The following is a 19,555-nucleotide window of genomic DNA, read 5'->3' as shown; positions in this document are numbered from 1 at the left end:
GAGGGTCAGCCTCACAGGAGCCCAGGGGAATGGCGAGAACCAGCAGACTCCTGCATCTGAATCTCTAGTGTCTCCAGAGGTGCCAAGTGCATGGTATCTGGGAAATCTCTGTCACCTCTGACTCTTCTTCAGTTCTGGCCCCTGCGGGGTTCCTCCTCCTTGATTGACACCATGTTCTGCCTCCCCTGGGACTTTAAGTGTTTTGGATCACAGTCCCGTCTCCCACTGGGGTTTCTGTGTTTTCCCACAGGGTCTTGCGTGTCTCCCATCAGGCCTTACTTTCCTGTTACAGGGCTGGTCCTTCTTGGCTCCTGAGGGCTCTGGAAACCTCACGGTGGGGAGTCGCCTGTGTGGAACTTTCTAAGCTGGGAGGTTGTGCAGAAATGTGCTTTTTCACTTTGTTCTGACCAAAGAGCCTCTTTAAAAACATCAGGGCAGGTTTTCAAGTGGCTTTAAGTGATTTTCCACAGAAGCACAGAGAGAGGAAACCAAAGGCTCCAGTCCCAGTTGGAAGCATCACGTTCCTCAGCTCCAGACTATGAAGAGCTCAGTTGGAATTGTGCAGAGAAGGAGGAAAAAACAAAACCCCCGTCTGGATTCCAGGAGAGTCATTCATGAGGTGTCCGCGCTTATTAATGTTCTTTCCCACTGTGGAGAGTTATATGCCGTGGAAACCCCTGGAATTAAAAACACAGTGCAAGTGCAGGCCTAGGTTCTTTCTGGAGTCTTCTCATACTGCGATTTCAGAGGAGCAGTCCCTGAGAGTTCTGGAACCCCAAGGTCATCTATTGGCTGTACTTGGGAGCGAGGTCTCTAAGGTCTCTTGCCTTGTGTTTGTTAGGGATGTCCAGAGCCTGGCTGAAGCTGGCTTTTCACTAAGGGCACCAGCTGTGACCCATCCTGACCAGTGCCTATGTGTGCAGACTCACTCCAAGGACCCACCCCTGAGAACCCCGGCACAGGCACAGCTGGAGGCGTCTCGTGAAGTCTAAGGTCCAGGACTGAGGACTGCATAATGAATGAGCATCCAAGGGGCTGCACCTTCTGACACACTTCAGAAGGAACCATGCAGGGATTTGGGGTCAGCTGTAAAGACTCCATCTTCAAAGGACCACGACTGGCCAATTTCACCTGTCCCCAGGACTGAGTGCTCTTGTCTGGGTTGCTACCTCTGACAAAGGGATGTCACTTGCTCCGAGGGCTGAAGTCACTAGCTCCATACCACCATGGAAAAGTGAAGCTGCTCCCCCGAGGTATATGTGGCAGACCCAGCTTATTCCAGACTGGCTGCTGCGTGGGCTGGCCTTGCTGAGAGGCTGCGCCTTCTGCAGATAGGCCACATGCCTTGGACTTTGGACTTAGAACTCCTTTTTTCTACAAGCTGAGACTCTGTTCTGTTCACCCACAGATGAGTGAGTCTCCACTGGGATGCACCCACCACATGAGGCAGCTTTGCTACCTCCTTATTAGCCATCTCTGGGAGGATTAAGGTGTTCATAACACCAGCTGCCCACTCAGCCTCTGGCTCCATCTCATACACTCGCCTTGGCCTGTGCCCTCAGGTTCTGACATCCCAGTCTCTACCAGCACCATGTATGTTGTTGTGTTCTCTCTGGCAAACACTGCTCCCAGCCAGTCTGCATTTGCCGTCTAATGCCCACGCCTCCACATGTTGCTTCTGTGCTCTTTACTGAGGGGAGCAGAACCATACCTTAATACATGCCTCACAGGACCCTCGGCGTCAGCAGCTAGTGTACAGGAAGCACGGAGACAGTCAGCTCCATCTCTGCTACCATCCTCTTGGGGGCCTAAGCTCTGGCAACTAGTGTGACGGATTGGAGGAAGGACATCCAGGCAAGTGGTGAAGCTATTCCTGCCTAAGCCAAAGCAGAAATAGGAAACTTGTAAGACAGACCTGGTGTCCCCCTTCATCTAGAAGGCTAGGAAGGCACCTGACTCCCCGTTCCCCTGCCGTGATCCCAGCATGCAGGCCTGCAGCTGTCACTAGTGCTGGCTCTGCAGGGATCGCCAGCCGTGTCTGCTGGCTTTGGGTGCCACTAAGGCTCCCAAGTTTGCAATTAAAACAAGTAAGAAAGGTTTTCAGGATATGAGAGAAAAGAGGAGCTGAGCTGAGCAGGCATCTCTCTTAAGCAGATGCTGTGTGGGGAGCTGTATAGACGTGGGGTTTTACCAGCAGCCCAGCATGGGCATCTGAAAACTTGAAAGCAACCAAGAACATCTTTTCTCCTAACCCAGCATTTTTAAGCTCCTAATATTATTTCATATTTAAAGGTGACAGCAATATCTTTAACGTTCTTCTATTGGATTAATAACGTTTAATGTTCAAAGCAATAAAGTGGAATGCTTTTATATCACTCATGGAAAACCCAAGTTTAAGAAAAAAGACCACACACACAAATGTCGAGAGCCATAAACTCCAAAATCGGGTGCTTGGGCTTGTGAACAGCCAGGTGGGTAAGTGGGTGCCGAGGCTGTGGCGTGAGGAGGGGGAGGCCCACTCGTGGCAGTGAGCATGCAGAGCCCTCGCCCTCTCCCACCGTTCGTCTCCACCCAGCAGCAGAATATGACAATGCTAGCATTTTTCATCCCCCTGACGTTACCCATTAATAAAGCAATGATCCAAAAGGGGCTTTGCTGAGTCGGTTCTTTATGCGCCCATCACTCACGACGAGATAATTTCACACAGGATCGTTTTAAAATTAAATGACGATAAAAACGCTCTGCTGTTCTGTGTTCACCAGTTCATGGAAGTCTATCAAGTCATTAATGTGTCATGACAAACCGCTCGATGGATACAAGAGTAATTAATTATTTGAATAAATAACAAGTTGAACTTGGGGCTTTGAACCACAGTGACACGGAGCAGCCCGTTAAGGGTGTCCTGGAAGCCTCTTCAGGGCACCAGTGTGAAGAGTTAAAATGTGTGCGGGGGCTGGGAGTGAAAAAGCAGTGCGATGAGCAGAGGGTGAGATTCTGCGGGGAGAAAGGCAGGGTGACCGTTCCTTGCCCACCTGCGGTGCAGTGTCAAAAGTTCCTTGGCAGCCGCTTCAAGATACCACTTGATCAGCGATGACTTCGGAGAACAATTAGACAGATTTTCATAATCACCATTAATCTCTGCATATTTTGCAAGATAATTACAGCAATTATTATTTAGATTTCTCTTTTATATGCCCATTGTAGAAAGGAACAAGTACTTATTATCCCGGAGAGCTCAGAGAGCCTCGGGTGAGAATCCTTTGTCATCCCTGTGCCCATTATTTCAACTCATGCAGCCGGGAAAGTTCATCAGTTCTGGAAATTAGAGTTAGTCCATGGCGCTGTCGTTAAACCCCAAGGCTGAGGTCAGGCCAGCCGGGGATGGGGGTGGCGTCTGAGGAGATGATCATGATGCCTTGGAATTGCTGTCAGATGACAGGGAATATGTGTGACAGGTACAGTCAGAAACAGGAGGTGGCCTCACACCTATTTTCTCTGGAAGATCTACAAAGTGAACTGGCCGCCAATATTTAGAGGGGGTGGGAGATGTATGTGTGCTTATACATGTGTGTGGTATATGTGTGCATGTACATGTGTGTGGTCCATGTGTACATGTATGTGGTGTATGTGTGCATGTACATGTGTGTGGTCCATGTGTACGTGTGTGGTGTATGTGTGCATGTACGTGTGTGTGTGATGTATGTGTGCATGTACATGTGTGTGGTGGTCTATGTGTACATGTACATGTGTGTGGTATATGTGTGCATGTACGTGTGCATGTGGTCTATGTGTACATGTACATGTGTGTGGTATGTGTGTGCATGTACGTGTGCATGTGGTCTATGTGTACGTGTACATGTGTGTGTGGTGTATGTGTGCATGTATGTGTGTGGTGTTATGTGCATGTATGTATGTGTGTGTATGGGTATATGTGTGCATGTGTGAGTGTATGTGTGTGTGGCGTATGTACATGTACGTGTGTGTATGTGTGTGTGTGTGTGGTGTGTATGTGTGTGTGGTTCCCGTATGCCTTCTAACGGTTAATGTTAAACACGGGTAGCTCAAGACTTTGTATTTCACAGAGACTTGATAGACGGCAGCACACGCCATGACATTTGCAGATCACAGTGGATGTCGCTTTAGTTGTTGGTTCAGTCTCAGGCTTCTCTTTTATCCCCTGTCACCAAAAGCTAGAGTGCTTACCTGCTCAGACGCCATGTGGGAAGGGTGGCCATGGCACACTGTACCATCAGGACACATGCTTCTGTGTGGATGAGTGCCCCTTCTCTGGCATAAGGTCCTGGCCATGGTAATGTTCAGGTCTTCATCCATCCGCCCTGCGAGTGGTCAGCAGGGGACAGCCAGAACAGGACTTGACTCCACTGTTAGAGAGGAAGATCTTGGCGTTAGGATTGTCATCTTTGGGGTCTGGGTTTGGCTTGGCGGGGGTAGTTTTTTGTTCTGTTTTGTTGTTTTATTTTTTTATGCAGGGATGTTGTGTTTTGATCTGTGGGTAGTATCTTCAGTTTTAAATAAAATTTGGGACACTATACCTTTCTAGTGTGTGCTGTTCACAGGCTTGTTGTTATTGCTGAAATACTTAAGAAGCTAGGAATCAGTCATGTAAGCAAAGTAAAGGGCATTCTCTTGGACTGGAGAGATGGCTCTATCAGTAAGTGCTTATCCTTCAAGAATGAGGACCCGAGTTCAAGCCCCAGAAACCATGTAAGTGTAAGAGCCAAACATGGTGGTGTGAGCATGTAACCATAGTGTTGGGGAACTGGAGACAGAGGGTGCATGGGGTGTGCCCAGCCAGCCAATGAAAGACACTGTCTCAAAAGCCAGGCAGCTAGCACCTGAGGACTGGCACCTGAGACTGACCCCTGAGACTTCACACACACAGGCGTACATCATACAGATGTACAAATAAAGGGATCTGAGTGTCCCTTTGTCACAGAATCTATAAAAACTCCCCCTTATAAAGCAGACCTGATTTCTGTACTATGGCTTCCTTTGCGCGCCCCCCAGTCCTCAGTGCTCCCACAACTCAAAGGACTGCAGTCAGAATGTGGGGCAGGTGTGTAGAGTGGGGACAGTTGGGTCTGGTGAGCGCAAGGCAGGAGGTGGCCCAGACAGGCGTTGTTCTGTTGGTTTCAGGGATGCACAAACAGGTGACAAGAGCACACAGCATTTAGGATACTCAACAGTAAGGAATGCTGAGCAGGTTGGGCTGCCTGGGTGCTAGGGGGTGGGGGAACCCAGAGTACACAAGATAGATAGATAGATAGATAGATAGATAGATAGATAGATAGATAGATCCATATGCCAAGGTCCTGTTTGCTTTAGGAAGAGCTGAAGTCTTCAGGTAAAGGAATGGAATAGTGAGGCCTGCACTTGAGATTCTGGTGGCCATGAAGGATGTCCCCCGGAGACAGCCCATGGTATGCTACCATGGCCCTCCTGACTTCTCAGACATTTCCAGCTCTCAGCTATCCATGAGTCTTTTTTATGTCATCTGGGGAAATGCTCCTAACCCATCTATCATCCAAGGGTGCCAGGGAGCAGTGAACTATAAGGTCGCTCAGCAGCGCCATGGTCCAGCAGACTGAGGCCACTCAGCAGCGCCGTGCTCCAGCGGACGGAGGCTGCTCAGCAGCACTGTGGTCCTAGCAAATCCTGTGCCCCCCCCCCCCCTCCGAGGATAGGCAGGATACGCCCCCAAATGCCCAGGGCTGTGTCGATATAGATGAGTATGTCTTTTACCACAGGTGCTCAGGGGATTTGAGACGCTTTTCCTCTCTGCCCTTTAATTGCAGAAGATAAGAGAAGGGCACCAGGTCTGAGACCTTCCATTTCCATCATTTGCTGTCCGGTTTTGAGAAGCCTATGAGTGGGAGCTGAGAAACTGGCACCCATATGTGTGTTTACTCTTTATGGCATCACTTGCTGTCATAAACTGGGGCATTCCAGGCGGCTCTCACGCCTTCTCAAGCCCTGCTGCACTGCAGTTACACAGGAACTTTGAAAATGCTGGTGCCCAGAGACACCCTCTCCTCTGATCCCAGGCTGGAGGAGCCAGAAGGGCTGCAGGTAGCAGCGTGTTAAAACTCACTGCATGAGCAGCTAGGGGCCAGTTAGTGATCCAGTCAACTCTGCCACTCACACACTGGGACACGAGCCCCACCGCAGTGGTCAGGCCACTGCTCACTGTTGCCTGTTCAACAGCAGGTCCCTGCCATGTGTCAGGCACTGTCTAGGAGCTTGTGACACAGCTGTCATGGAGCCAAATTGGGGGAGCTGCGGTAAGAGGGACATTGAGATGTTTCCTCCAAGCAGCCAGTCAAGAAACCTCCCTGGGCTTCATCCTTCTGTGAAGATGAGAGTCACACATTCTCCTGAATCCTTGCATCTCACCTGGAATAACCAGATGCATGTGCAGAGGATCGGTGAGCAATATAAGGATACCAAAGCATCTGAAAAATCTATGTGAATTTTGTCCCTGTCAGTTTCCTTGCCTCATTATCTTCCCTAATACTTAGGACTTGAGTTAGCCAACAGTTACAGTCACTCAGGGTTCTATGGGCCAACAGGTGGTTAGACTAGACGGTCATGAATGGGGCCATCCACACGTGTGGCAGGGGACAACTCCGTTGGTGTGGAAAGAGCAGAACCAGGACCATTGGCCTTCACTCCACACAGCCAGCCCAGCTGGGACACAGCAGGGAACCACATTCCCAGGTGTACAAACTGGTGTCACATAGACATTGTGACGCCATTAGCCAAAGTAAGTCACACTGTGAAGCCCTGATGGAGAGAGGGAAAGCAGATCATACTTTGTGGTGGCGTCCATGTCAAAAGTGCTCTGCAGAGGGACGTGTGCTGGATTAGGCCCATGGGGCATTTTTACAGTCTGTCAACCCTATCCACCCTCAGAGATGCCTCTGTCCTAGCCACAGGTCTTCCTCTGGCTGGTGTGGGTCACTAGGGAAAAAGAAAGGATCCCAGTGTTGACTTGCTTTGTGTCTACTTTAGAGTACTTTCTGTGATGCCTCAGAGATATGTACTTTATAATTAAGAAATACAGTGTTTGAGATAGTTCCTATTAAAAATTGGATATCAGCCCTGGGGTAGACATAATAGCTGTGTGTGTGTGTGTGTGTGTGTGTGTGTGTGTGTGTTGCTGACTTGACAGGAAATCAGGTTTGACTGACGACGCACCATCACCTTTCCTCAGTTGACAGTAGAATCAGGGAAGAGTCCTGTCTTGCACTTCAGTGTCTTGTGCCTGGAGGTCCTAGGCTGGACTCAGCCCCCAGCCTGAACTTGTGTTCAGCTTCTGTTGGCACTGTTGGCATAGGTGTATGTTGTGCATACCAGCAGGGACAGCACCAAAGTGGTTCTGTCTTCTTCCTTAGGGTGGACACCGGGGGATCCATGGGCTGTCACAACCCAGCACTGGGGTTGGCTGGCCTCTGTTGCCACTGAGGCTGTGCTGAGGCTCTCACGATGCCAAGCCTCAGCTGCTCTCCATGACCTTTTCATGACCTCAGAACACCACGCCAGTAGCACCTGGAACACTTACAAGACTCTTACTCTTGCTTCCTTGTACCAAGCTCTGCTACTGCGGAGGTGCAGCCTTGGCCCCTTCTGGACTATGAAGTCTGTATCCTGAGAAAACACTCCCCAGAAGATTTTGTCTCAATGATGCTGGTATTTTCTTAATCACAGCTGATTCTTCAGCCCCAGCTGGCCAGAACTGCATAGGCTTGTTACAGGATAGAGGCTCAACTTCCCCCAGAAACTGCACGAGCTGGGTCTCTACCATCTAGGCTGCTCTCAGCATTGTGTTCTAAGTTCCCACAACAGTTCAGTAAGCTCTGAACAATCAATGCCCTTTCCAGCCCAAAGTTCAAGTGACTCCTCAGTCCTCCCAAGCATGGCCATGTCTGTCGTAAGACCCCACAAACCTGGTACCAATATGTCTGTCTTAGGGTTTCTATTGGAGTAATAAAACCCCATGGCCAAAGCAACTTGGAGAATCTTATCTTTCTATATTACAGTCCATGATCAAAAGTCAGGCAGGAACCCGGAGGCAGGAACTGAAGTGGAGGTCATGGAGAGATGCTGCTTGCTGGTTTGCTACCCATGGCTTGCTCAGCCTGCTTCCTTATACAATCCAAGACGATGTGTCCAGGGGTAGCACTGTCCACAGTGATCTGGGCCCTCCCTAGTTATTAATTAAGAAGGTGCTCCATAGGGATGGGAAAATGTGATCAAAATATATTATGTGGAAATTATTTTTCAATTAAAAAAGAAAAAAAAAGACTTCATAGACTTCCTAGACTTGCCTACAGGCCATGTGATGGAAGCATTGTTCCAATGGAGGTTCTTTTTCCCATGTGACTCTAACTTGCATCAAGCTGACAAAAAGAAAACTAGCTATATTTATTGATAGACGCTATAATGTAGTCCCACACTAGCTCAGAAATGAGTATAATAAAAAGGTTCTTTATTTAGGGGTGGAGCACAGTCCTCTGCAGGAGCAGGGAACAGGAACCAAATTCAGCAGGAGAGAGAGAGAGAGAGAGAGAGAGAGAGCAGCACAAGCTTTACATCTACATTTGTAGTATAAGAGCCCACACCTAAGTGGGCTGGTATCTTAAAGGCTATTGTCTGAAGGAGTTCCCACAGCACCTCCCCCTTTTGTCTAAATAAGAGAGTTCTAAGCCTAATACAAAACAATATACAATAAAAGCAAATATCAAGTATAAAAAATAAAATTACAACCAGTATGAACAATATCAAGCAAGAAACATATGGTAAATAGTTTAATAGTTATCCCATCCTAAGAAGTCTGAAGCATTTTAAAATGGTAAGCAGTGTAGTCGCTGGGGCCCTGAATACTGACTCTGCCTCTCTCGGCCTTTTAATGTGGTGAGGGTAATTCACTGCCAGCTCTGGGACTGCAGGGAGGGAGCTGTACTCACCACCTCAATTCTGGGAAGCAGTTGGCCTGTACTGCTACCAAGTAACTTGCAGCATGCTGTTCTTAAACCCCATTCAAGAGCCAGAGTTCCTGCTTCCAGCATGAATTAGGAAGCTGCCATTTCTTATGCTGAATCAGGAAGACCTCTCTTAAAGGAGCTGTGGTGGCCCTGCTAACTGCCAGCAAACAGAACCCATCTGAAAAAAAAATGTGGCTACCAAGAAGCTGTGCTAAACTCTGATTTTTTTTGTATGTCTAGAATTCCCTTTTAAGCTCTCTCAGTTTTTATGTGGATGTAGTTAGCCCCAAGTTGGGTGCCAATTTATAGGTGGAGACTGCTTGTTCGTTTCCCAGTTGCCCAGACCCAAAATCATAATCATACAGAAACTGTATTAATTGCAACACTGCTTGGCCTATTAGCTCAGGCTTCTTATTAACTAACTCTTACATCTTAAATTAACCCATTTCTATTATTCTATGCATACCACTAGGCTCTTGGTTTACTGTTAAGGTTCTGTCCAGCATCTGTCTCGTTCAGCGGCTACATGGCATCTCTCTGACTCCACTTAATTTCTCCTCTATCTCTGCTTGGAATTCCTGCCTTACCCTATTCTGCCATGCCATAGGGGAAAGCAGTTTTATTCATTAACCAATAAAAACGACAAATTTACCAAAGGACTTCCCACACCACAGCATGATCTCCCAGGTGGTTCTTCTGATCTGGTCACCCTAGCTAGACTGGGTGGTTGTGATGGCCCCATCTTCAAAGGTGCTATCCTGAAGTGAGCTCTCCCTATCCTCCCAGTCCACGGGCCTTTGTATGACTCACCTAGCAGCCATTTGGGATGACAGTCCAGGTACCAGCCACGGTCTCTGCACCGTACTCTTGTGCAATTGTTAAAAGCCTAAGTTAGAGCATCACCTGATGTGTAAAATTTCACTGAGTGAAAAAGTGCAGAGCAGTTACACTGTGATACTGGCTTTGTGTGTGTGCACACAAGCATGCACACACAAAAAATGTATTTCTTTACACATGCAGACATGCATAAATGCACAGAACACAGCTAAGGGCCCAAGTGACATGTATATGTGTTGTTTTTATTGGTTGATGAACCTGTTTTGGCCAATGGCTTAGCAGAGTAAAGCCAGACAAGAAATCTGAAGACAGAGATATAGAGAATGTAGGCAGAGTCAGGGAGACACCATTTAGCTGCCAAAGGAGAAAGATGCCAGAACCTTACTAGTAAGCCACAATCTAGTGGCAATACACAGATTAATAGAAATGGGTCAGTTTAAGACGTAAGAGTTAGTTAATAAGAAGCCTGAGCCATTGTCCAAATAATGTTGTAACTCATATAGTTTCTGTGTGGTTATTTGGGTCTTGGCAGCCAGAAAGTAAACTGCAGTCTCCGCTTATACCAAAGGCCCACATAGACCCCTGGCCTGGGGTTCTGGGTGTCTTAACTTAGCTGGCCTTTGGAGATGGATTCCTTGGAAAACAGATTCGTATATTGAGACATTCAAATAATAAAATTTAGTCTAGTGGTGGTTACACACACCTTTAATTCCAGCACTCAGGAGGCAGAGGCAGGCAGGTCTCTGAGTTTGAGGCCAACCTGGTATATAGAGTGAGTTCCAGGACAACCAGGGCAACACAGAGAAACCCTGTCTCAAAGAAAAGAAAAAGAAATACAATTCAGAATTGTTCATGTTGGTGTTAAGGTGAAAAGAGACCCTGTGGGCAGGTCCATCTCCCTTCCAGGGAGTTCACCCACACAAAGGTGACTGTGATGCTCAGCCAGCAGGCCACCAAGCTTGCTTCCAGTAACGGTGAAGTGGCTGTATGGAAATGGCCCTTGTTCTATGACAAACCTGCCTCCTGAGGACACAGTGATTCCTCAAGAACGGGCCTTCCTCCAGCCCAGATCCTGCCTGACTTTCTGCACAGCTACACACACAATGCTTTATCTTCTGCTCAACAGGCTTCAGAGTTTCCGCCTTGGAATGTCAGGTGTGAGCACAGACTCACAAGCCTCCTGACCACAGAGGCCTCCTGGTCAACCCATGGACATGATCCTGAGACAACTGTCTTCACCTTAAGCCAAGGGCACATGGTCTTGGAGCAAAGCCATCCCAAAGTTATAAAGTTAAAAGACTTTCCTCAGAGGAGCACAGCTGTCCTAGCTGGATTTCTGGTCTCTCCTGGGTGGAGGACATGTCCTCCTGCCCTTCCTGTTCTTAGAGCACTCCAAGAACCTCCCTCACCTAACCAGGTATTTGCACCAGAGGAGGGGCTGAGGCCTCATTCCTCTCCTGGTACTAGGGTGTGGAGAGAAGTCACCCATCCGTTGAAGTGGCAGTGTTGGGCATTTTCTGTAGAGACGGGGTCTGGAGATGATTGTGAGATCTGGTTGTCTGTGCCCAGCAGACGCTGGGGAGTGGCCGTTGGTGCGAGACACCTGCAACTCTTCACATCGGTTTTCTCGTTTTCTCTGCCTGTGGTGCTGTGGGTGGAACCCAGGGCCGTGCACATGCTTTAAACAAGGCCTCCATCACTGAGCTGTGCTCCAGCCCTTGAAGACTCCTTTCCAGGGTACATCAAACAGCTGGACTTACTATGGGGTTGGGGTCCTTGGTTCTTGTTTTCTTGAAAGAAAGAATTCAGTCAAGACAGATTTTTTTAGGCAGAAGTTCATTTAGCAGAGCAAAACCAGCAGTCAAAGAGAAATGGCATGGGCTACCCCCAAGGTGGAATGCAGTCCAGTGCATTCTGTAATGTGGACTTTAAAGTTTTAGGAATATTTACGAGGTGACATATTGATGGGGTGAGGTGACCATTTTTCCCTCCCAACTCATGATGGACCAGATTTCCCTTTCATGGTATTTCTTCCCATGGGACTAGGCTTGAGGTCAAAACCACAATGCACACAGTATTTTAATGGTGCCAGGCCTCATTAGTCCATGTGAAGTGTGTAGCATGAGCCTAGCTGCAGCTGCGAGGACATTTGCACAGTGGCGTTCTGGTCACTGGGAGACCTGGCTAAGACGCAGCCTTGGCTTTCTTCAGTCACCTCACGTGTCCCTCCTTACCTACGTGGTACCAGACCGTGCCGGGACCTCCTTTCTGGATCAAGCTTCACTTGTAGCTGCCGAGAGAGAATATGCCAGGGAGGGCACTGTTGGGTACCCCGTGCATCATCCCACGGTGCAGTACAAACATTGCATCTGTGCCTCTGGGACTCATGGGTAAGATGGTTTAATATGAATGCATGGAGTTCGTGAAGGGCCTTTTCCTCTGTGCAGCAATAATGTCATCATCCCTAGCCAACCGAGAAGCTTGTTTGTACATGGGCTTTGTGTTTTTATCTCATTGCAACAGGAATGGCCCAGATATTGTCATTTTCTTTTACAGTTGAAAGGCTCCGATAGTGACCCATGTCCTCGCCACAGCAGTTGTGGGGCAGAAGGTTGTGTTCTGAACTCATTCCCCAACAAAACGGCCCATGTTTTAGGAATCATACATCAAGTGGCCGCCATAGGACTGCTGTGCTCAGCTCCTGTTGCCGATGAGGGGCATTTACCCTGGCAGATGAAACTCTGACTCAGGCTTAAGTGACCTACCCAGAACCCCGTGGCTAACTAGATGGCACCACTGCATGTTTGACTGACACCGGGGCCCACACTTCTCCTTCCTCTTGAGCGTGGGACTCCGGAATCTCTGGCTGTGACTGATAAATTGCTCCTCTTGGCTTATGAATAACATGGCAAAACAAATTACTTTGGGGACCTAGAAGGAAGTTGTTGGCCTTGTGTAAACTATATTGGAATGTCACCGAGCAGACAGCTCCGGAGGCGTCTACAAATATCTTCCAAAGATATCTCCAAAGTGAGTCACCCAGAAAGCAGGACGCCCCCGTGTTTTGGTTTGCAAATGAGTTTTGAGAAATGGCGTTGAGGTCTTGAGCTGTTGGCACTTTTCCCATCCCAATCGCAAAGGACTTTGGGAATGCTGCAGGAAAAGGAGAGGAAGGGACGGGGGTACTGACTGCTTGCTGCTCAGAGCTCCAACAGGTCAGGAGAGTAAAGGCCTCCCACCATTCCAACTGCATTTAATACCATTCCAGAAACTACTGCCTGCCAGTAAGCCGGTTTGCCGTGCCTCAAGTACACCCAGGCACCATAACCTGGGCTCCCTAACCCTGTGTGCTGACTTTGGCTAATAACAGAGGGGCCTTGTTTTGAAGTTTACATTTTCACTACCCTATTTTATGACTCTTTATCAAACATGTTGAGTTGAAATCTAAGTGTTCTTGTCCCTGCCGCTTGTAGAGATGTCAAGGAGGGATGGGTTGACTGCTCTGAGTAACTTTGGGTAATGGTGGAAGACCCAAGGTCCGGAACCCTCAGGAGCTGGTCAGTGGGTGGTTTGTGTTGAGTCTGAAGAAGCCCGAGGCATGTGTCAAGATGGGGATCAAAGGCGAGCTCTAGGGATTCCTTTGTAAAATGGAAGAGAGGAGGCGGGAGCTGTAGTGGGGGCCGGTTTCCAGGCAGACTTTCTTACAGGTTCATAGCATAATCTGTGGGAGCAGAAATCCAATCTGATGCCCAACCAAATGCAGCATGCAAATTGGACTGCTTCCCTGAGAGCAGCGAGCCAGGGTCTGGGTCAGCTAAAGAGGAGAAAAAACAGCTCTAGACTCTGGGCCACCAGCTTGGCTGCGTTGTTCCAGCGGGGGTGGGGGCGCAGCAGATTACAGCTTTATTTGTTTAAACCTCGGCATCTGTAAGCATTCACAGTCCTCTTGACTTGTGCTGCCTGGTTGTAAAAAGAACAGTTGAACGAGCTCATTGTTTGGGGCTCCTTTCTTTAATGTATTTTACAAACAGGCGCAGTGACAGGCCTGACATGCAGATTTCTATGTACTCGTGCTTCAGTCTGGGATTACAGCATTAATAACACAGTTCCGTGCTTCGTGCCATTTTTAAGCATGATCGTTATGATAAAGGGCATATACTTAATTACAGGCCTGCTTAATTACAGCTCTGTTGAAGCTCGTTTGTTTAGGAGAATGCTAATTGCGCTACGGAGCCGCGGTACATCCTCACTTTCATCTGTTCCGTGTTGCTCCGATCCATGGAGCAGCATTTGTTAAAACTGCCACCAGATTTTTTTTTAAGTAAAAAGAAGAAAGCGGTGGCCTGACACTAAAGGGACACCGCTTCCAGTCAGAGATTGGGAGCCACAGTCCAGGACGCTCTGCCCACGTCAGACCCCTGACTGCTGTTGTCAGATGTGGCTGTTGGCAAGGAGCGTGAGGCCCATTTTCCAGACAGGCTCAAAGGTGTGGTGTCCCTGCATGGACATAGCCCTCTTTCTGCCACAGGCCATGCCGGGAGCCTGTCACAGCCTGGAACTCCTGGGTGCGTGACTTACGGAAGAGGCTGCAGGTGGGAAGGTTGATGGTTCACCCCTGTGAACGAGGAAAGGAACAAGGGCCCTTCCTTGTCTTTGCAGAAGAGACCTTGGGAGGACCACGGGCTTTCACTTTTCCTCTCGCATTACCTCCCAGGCTTAGAGGAGCCTCTGTAATGTCACCCTGGGAACCCAGCTGGACAAAGGACCAGAACCTGCTCAGGTGTCATTCCTGATTCTGTGACATGTCTATGCACACAGGTCAGGGGGATCAGGGAGAAGCCCTGCCCTAATCCTTGCTGGTTGTCAGGGCACGGAGACCCTGTGAACTGTCTCCCCCAGTGATGTGTGGCCCTGAGTAGGTCAGTGGGAGGCTGGCAGCTAGGACATGCATCCAGTCTTGAACAGTCAGGGTGAAAACACACCAGCCCTGGCTAGGGAAGGAGAGAGGAAGGAGGAGGATAGGGCTCCCTGGGAGAGGGGGGACAGAGATGATTTATGGCCAGTCTTGGGGATCACATGAAAAATGTGTGCCATCATTTTAAGGATTATGTTTGCCAAACCTCTGAGTATTTTCAAATATGGAAGGCTGTCCAGATAAGGCTCCTAGGAATGGAAGCTGTTGAATCAGAAGGGGCTTCCCAGGATCCTAGTGCTAAACTCTGCAGCACACAGACCCTACCCAGCTCCCGCAGTATCAGTGGCTCTGTCTGTTCCTTCTGTGCAGTGTATCTTCCAAGAGGAGAGTGAGGCCCCTGAACTGTAATTGGTCAAGCCAGCCCTTCTCCCTGCGGCTGTGGCTTCCTAGCAGACAGGGGCTTGTGCCCTCTTCAAGCCTCTCTTATCCAGCCCCACTCTGCCTGCTCCCATGTGTCAGATGCAGTGTGGGATGCTAGGCAGAGTCCCACCTCCTTGGGGTAGCGGGCCTGAGTCTGCCTCTCCATTTCCATATGGAGTTAGCTAAGAGTCCCACAGTGCCCTCCCTCTCTTCAAGGCTCTCAGGATGATCATGTGAGAATATCATGGAAGCTCAGAGCAGACCAAGTGGTGCCTGGATCCTGTGACCATGCTGTGCCACTATGGCCTCGAGAAGGGCACCTTCCATGTTCAGTGAGCAAATCACATTGATGTGTCCAGCCAACTCAGAGCCCTTTGTTACTGTGGCTAGCTACTGTGCGTGTCTTCCCTTTGCCGGGCATAGCTAAGGCCACACTGTTGTTACTGTTGTTACTGTTACTACTGTGCTTGTCTTCCCTTCTTCCTGCATAGCTAAGGCCACACTGTTGCTACTGTTGCTACTGTGCGTGTCTTCCCTTTGCCCTGCATAGCTGCACTAAACTATAAGGGGGATAAAGTCCGTGCTCTGATGTCGCCCAAATGTCAGCGTTCTGCGCCCTTCATCAGAGTCTACTCTTAGCTAATTAACAAGCATTCCTACTAGGTCCCTATCAGCCATATTTCACTTAAAAAAAACAACCATGTTTCTTCTTAGCTAGCAGGTGATGTCCTGACCCCCTTCAGAGCAGGTGGTTTACCTGCCTCTCAGTACCTAGGCTGTGTCATGTGGAAGGGGGATGTGGGTGCCATTCGTGGAAGCCAGATGACAACTTCATGGTGCTGATTCCCTCCTTCTACCTTTGTGTGATCCCAGGGCTCAAACTCAATCTCGTGCAGCAAGCACCTTTACCCACTGAGCCAGCCATACTGTATATGAATATGCATGCATGCATGCCTGTCTGCGCCACATACAGTGCTCATGGAGGCCAGAAGAAGGTGTAAGATCCCTCTGGAACTGGAGTCACAGATGGCTGTGAGCTGCCATGTAGGTGCTGGGCATAGAACCCAGTGTCCTCTGCAAGATTCTAAGTCCTGAGCCATCTCTCCAGTGCCTTGCCCTCAACCACACACACTAGATTCTTTAAATGCAATTTGGTCTGTTAAGTATGACCTGGAGGTCACGTCTGCTTAGGTGTGTCCTGTGTGCTGTGAGCCCTATCTGGGCGGTTCATCTTGAGCTCTGTCCTGCTGGTTCTACCAGATGGGCTAAGATCTGTTCTCTAGTGAATGAGAAGAGCGGCTGACTGCCCAGCCTCCCATTGTGAGTCCCCTTTACCAAATGTCACCTCAGTCTCTTTACCAAATGGCTCCTTGCAGTCAGGACTGAGCACAAGGGGCTTCCATCTCTGTTGCCAGTATAGGCAGGGGTGTAACTGCCACCACCATCCTGGTGGCCACATCATCATGTGGCCTCATACTTCTCACAGTGTGAGATGCTCTTCTTCTGCTGCCGTCTAGTAGGCTCCAGGGGAGGACATCACTGTAGAAGTGGGTGAGGAACCTTGTTAGCCCCTGCACGGTGGCGGGAACAGTGCTGTGCACATGCACCCTTTTCCGTGAGAAGTAAAATACGATGGTTACCTGTGTCCAAGCATCGTAAGCCAGGGCTTCCAGGTTCCTGCTTCTGGCCTGTGTGACCTTGGTGTCGGCTCCACCTCTGGAGCCTCTGTTTTGTCATCTCAAAAGCATCAGAAGTGATCTGAGGGCCCTGGACCCAGCAAGTATTCGAGGGCAGAGCATGCAAGAGCTGTGTGGGGTGAACGGGAGCTTAAAGTTTATGTTGGGTGGTCAGCGGCAGGAGCCAGTGTGGCCTTTCAGGGTGTCGATGGGGCTTGCCTCCATCCCTAAGAAGCTTGTGGCTTTCCAAAGAAACCTCCTTCACGGCACTGTGTCTGCTGTGACAGGCTCACAGGTGGTAGTGGGGCATTTGCAGTGGGTGTGGGAATCACTTGGGATTTTGTCCCTCCTTGCTCTGCCGGTGCTGTCTCATGCACCATGCCAGCATTCAGCCCTTCTCTTCCGGGTTGTAGGGCCCAGCTGCAGTGGGAGATGGCCCTGCAGAAGGGGGCTCCCAGTGCAGGCAAGTCCGCTTTTCATTCCCTCCCTCCCCTCAGTATTATGGCCACAGCTAACCACTCGCTGTGCGGCACGTCTTACAGATCAGACACCGGAAGGGATTCCGTTCCCTCCTCCTGCACTCTCCTTTCCGTTCCTGCTTCTCTTTGGCCCCAGCCCTGGAAGGTGGTCCCAGCATTTGAATGCCAAGGAAGTCTTCATTTTAGGAAATGGGCAGAGGGGAGGCCCAGTGTCCATTCTAAATCCATGGTCTGCCACAAACCACCCTCTCGCTGCAGGCTGCAGGTTCCTACACTAAGGGCCAGATGTATAGGCTGAACTTTGCCTCAGCTCTGTCCTGCTTCTGCAGGGCACCATCTCAGTCAGCAGCCCAGCTCTCTGTGCATGGGTCTCACTGTGAGGGCCCTGCATCACACGCTCCTCTGTGGCAAGACTGCCACCAGTTTAGGGGTGGAGACCTAGATACAAGTAGATTGCAGGAGCTATGGTACAGAAAGAAACTGAGTTTCCAGGTCCCTGCATTCCTCATTCACAGGCTGCTCATTCCACACCCTTCAGTCTTGACTCAGCCCCGAAGCTGCGGCAAGGAATCAGTAACCATGTGTTCTCCCTTCCCCACAAACACTGTGCCCACTCTGCCAGGCCCTGAGCAAGTTCCTGGCCTGCTTCACTGTAGACACAGAGCACACCTCACAGCCATTAGCCAAGCTTCTTTTTCATGTGACTTCATGGCAAGTCCAGCCCAGGGCTCAAGCACAATCATCCTGACCACCAAACTTTCTTTCCATGGAGATGCTGATGAATACCCAACACCACCAAAGAGAGACAGGTCGGCCTACAGAATGTACAGTGGACATGCTACTGCCAGCTTCCTCCCAGAATGTACCTCTGCCCCCTCACAGCCATACATCACTTTCTTCCTGCTGTCAGGCCCTTAGTGGCTCCAACTACTTATGACATAGGCCAGAGCCCTGGGTAAGAAGAGGCTTCCATACCAGCCCTGTACTACTCCCCCACCCTCTCTGCACCGACTACACTCAGAGGGGCCACACAAGGCGTCTGTATCCCTGGGCAGGGTGCGTTCCCTGGGAACGGAGAGCAGCGGACCACTCAGCAGCTCTCACTCACTTGAGCTGGGCAGCATCTGCCTCCAGCCAGGGAGTGATTGGTCCTCTCTGTATCGACATCCTAGGTTGCTGGACAGCAGTCGTGTCTTCAATGTGTTCCTCTCTTTCCTCTCTTGCAGCAATGGATGGTGTGCCGTTTATGATTTCAGAGAAGTTTTCCTGCATTCCAGAAAGTGTAAGTTTTATGCATGCTCCTCCCCCCACCTTAACCTGAAGTCCCTCAGTGTCTTAGCGCCCTGGAACCCCTGGGCCTGGGCAAGCATCTCTGCCTGTGTGCTGAACCCTAAAACCAGAAGGCACAACATGTGAGAGCTGGCGTGCGTTCTGCTCGTCTTGGGCCCTCCAGCTGGGGCCTACACCTAGCAGATGCCTGAGAAGTGGAAGAAAAGGGCAGCCAGAGGCCAGGATCCTAGAGACACTCAGCAGATGAGTGTGTACGGCCACGCTTTTGCATTTGACTCACAGGTCGCAATGTTTCCCAAGTTCGGCTTCCTCGTCTAGCTCTTGTTTGAGACTGGCTCTCGCTGTGCAGTCTTGACTGCCTCAGAACTCGCTCTATACACCAGCTGGCCTCGCACTTACAGAGAGCACCTGCCTCTGCCTCCTGAGTGCTAAGATTAAAACATGCACTACCACAACCAGCCTTAACGTGCTGTTTGTTTGTTTGTTTTTGAGACATACAGCCCTGGCTGGCCTGAAACTCACTTCATCGACCAGACTGTCACAAACTCAGACCCACCTGCCTCTTCCTTCCTAGTGCTGCTCCACCCCACATGGCCTTGTTTTTTCACTTCCCGGTGATGAAGTTGGCCTGGTTCCCCACTATCATTGCTGCATTCTGTATGTCCTACACGCTGTGCCGTGGAGCAGTGTCAGGTGCCTCTGGCTGTGGTCTGTTTAGGTTGAGCCCTGAGCCTTCTTGAATGACAGAGGAACTAGGCAAGCCAATCAAGAGCAGAGGCCAGTATCTAGACCATGAGAGGCCACAGCCAGGACCCTGTACTGGTTCCATTCCCTCCTGGAGACACCCCTCTGATAGTGCCTGGTCCTCAGGACAGCCTCTGCTCTCACTCAGCTGCGCAAGCCTGGGCCACGCTGGGTCAGTAAACTTGTGTC

The 19,555-nt window shown here is 49.8% G+C and overlaps 1 protein-coding gene across 1 annotated transcript in view; it reads left to right on the top strand.

Moving 5' to 3' along the window:
- Mvb12b (multivesicular body subunit 12B) overlaps positions 1-19,555 on the top strand; it is a 157,004-nt gene that overhangs the window by 110,460 nt on the left and 26,989 nt on the right. Inside the window, exon 8 of the mRNA XM_041674920.1 lies at positions 18,559-18,614. Within this exon, the coding sequence (XP_041530854.1) occupies positions 18,559-18,614 (56 nt within the window). The remainder of the gene's footprint in view (positions 1-18,558; positions 18,615-19,555) is intronic.

This window comes from Microtus oregoni, unplaced genomic scaffold (assembly GCF_018167655.1).
Source record: "Microtus oregoni isolate MIOR12 unplaced genomic scaffold, Mior012 000025F_ref0000491, whole genome shotgun sequence".
In the NCBI taxonomy this organism is placed as follows: Eukaryota; Metazoa; Chordata; class Mammalia; order Rodentia; family Cricetidae; genus Microtus; species Microtus oregoni.
This window is presented reverse-complemented; position numbering and strand designations above follow the sequence as displayed.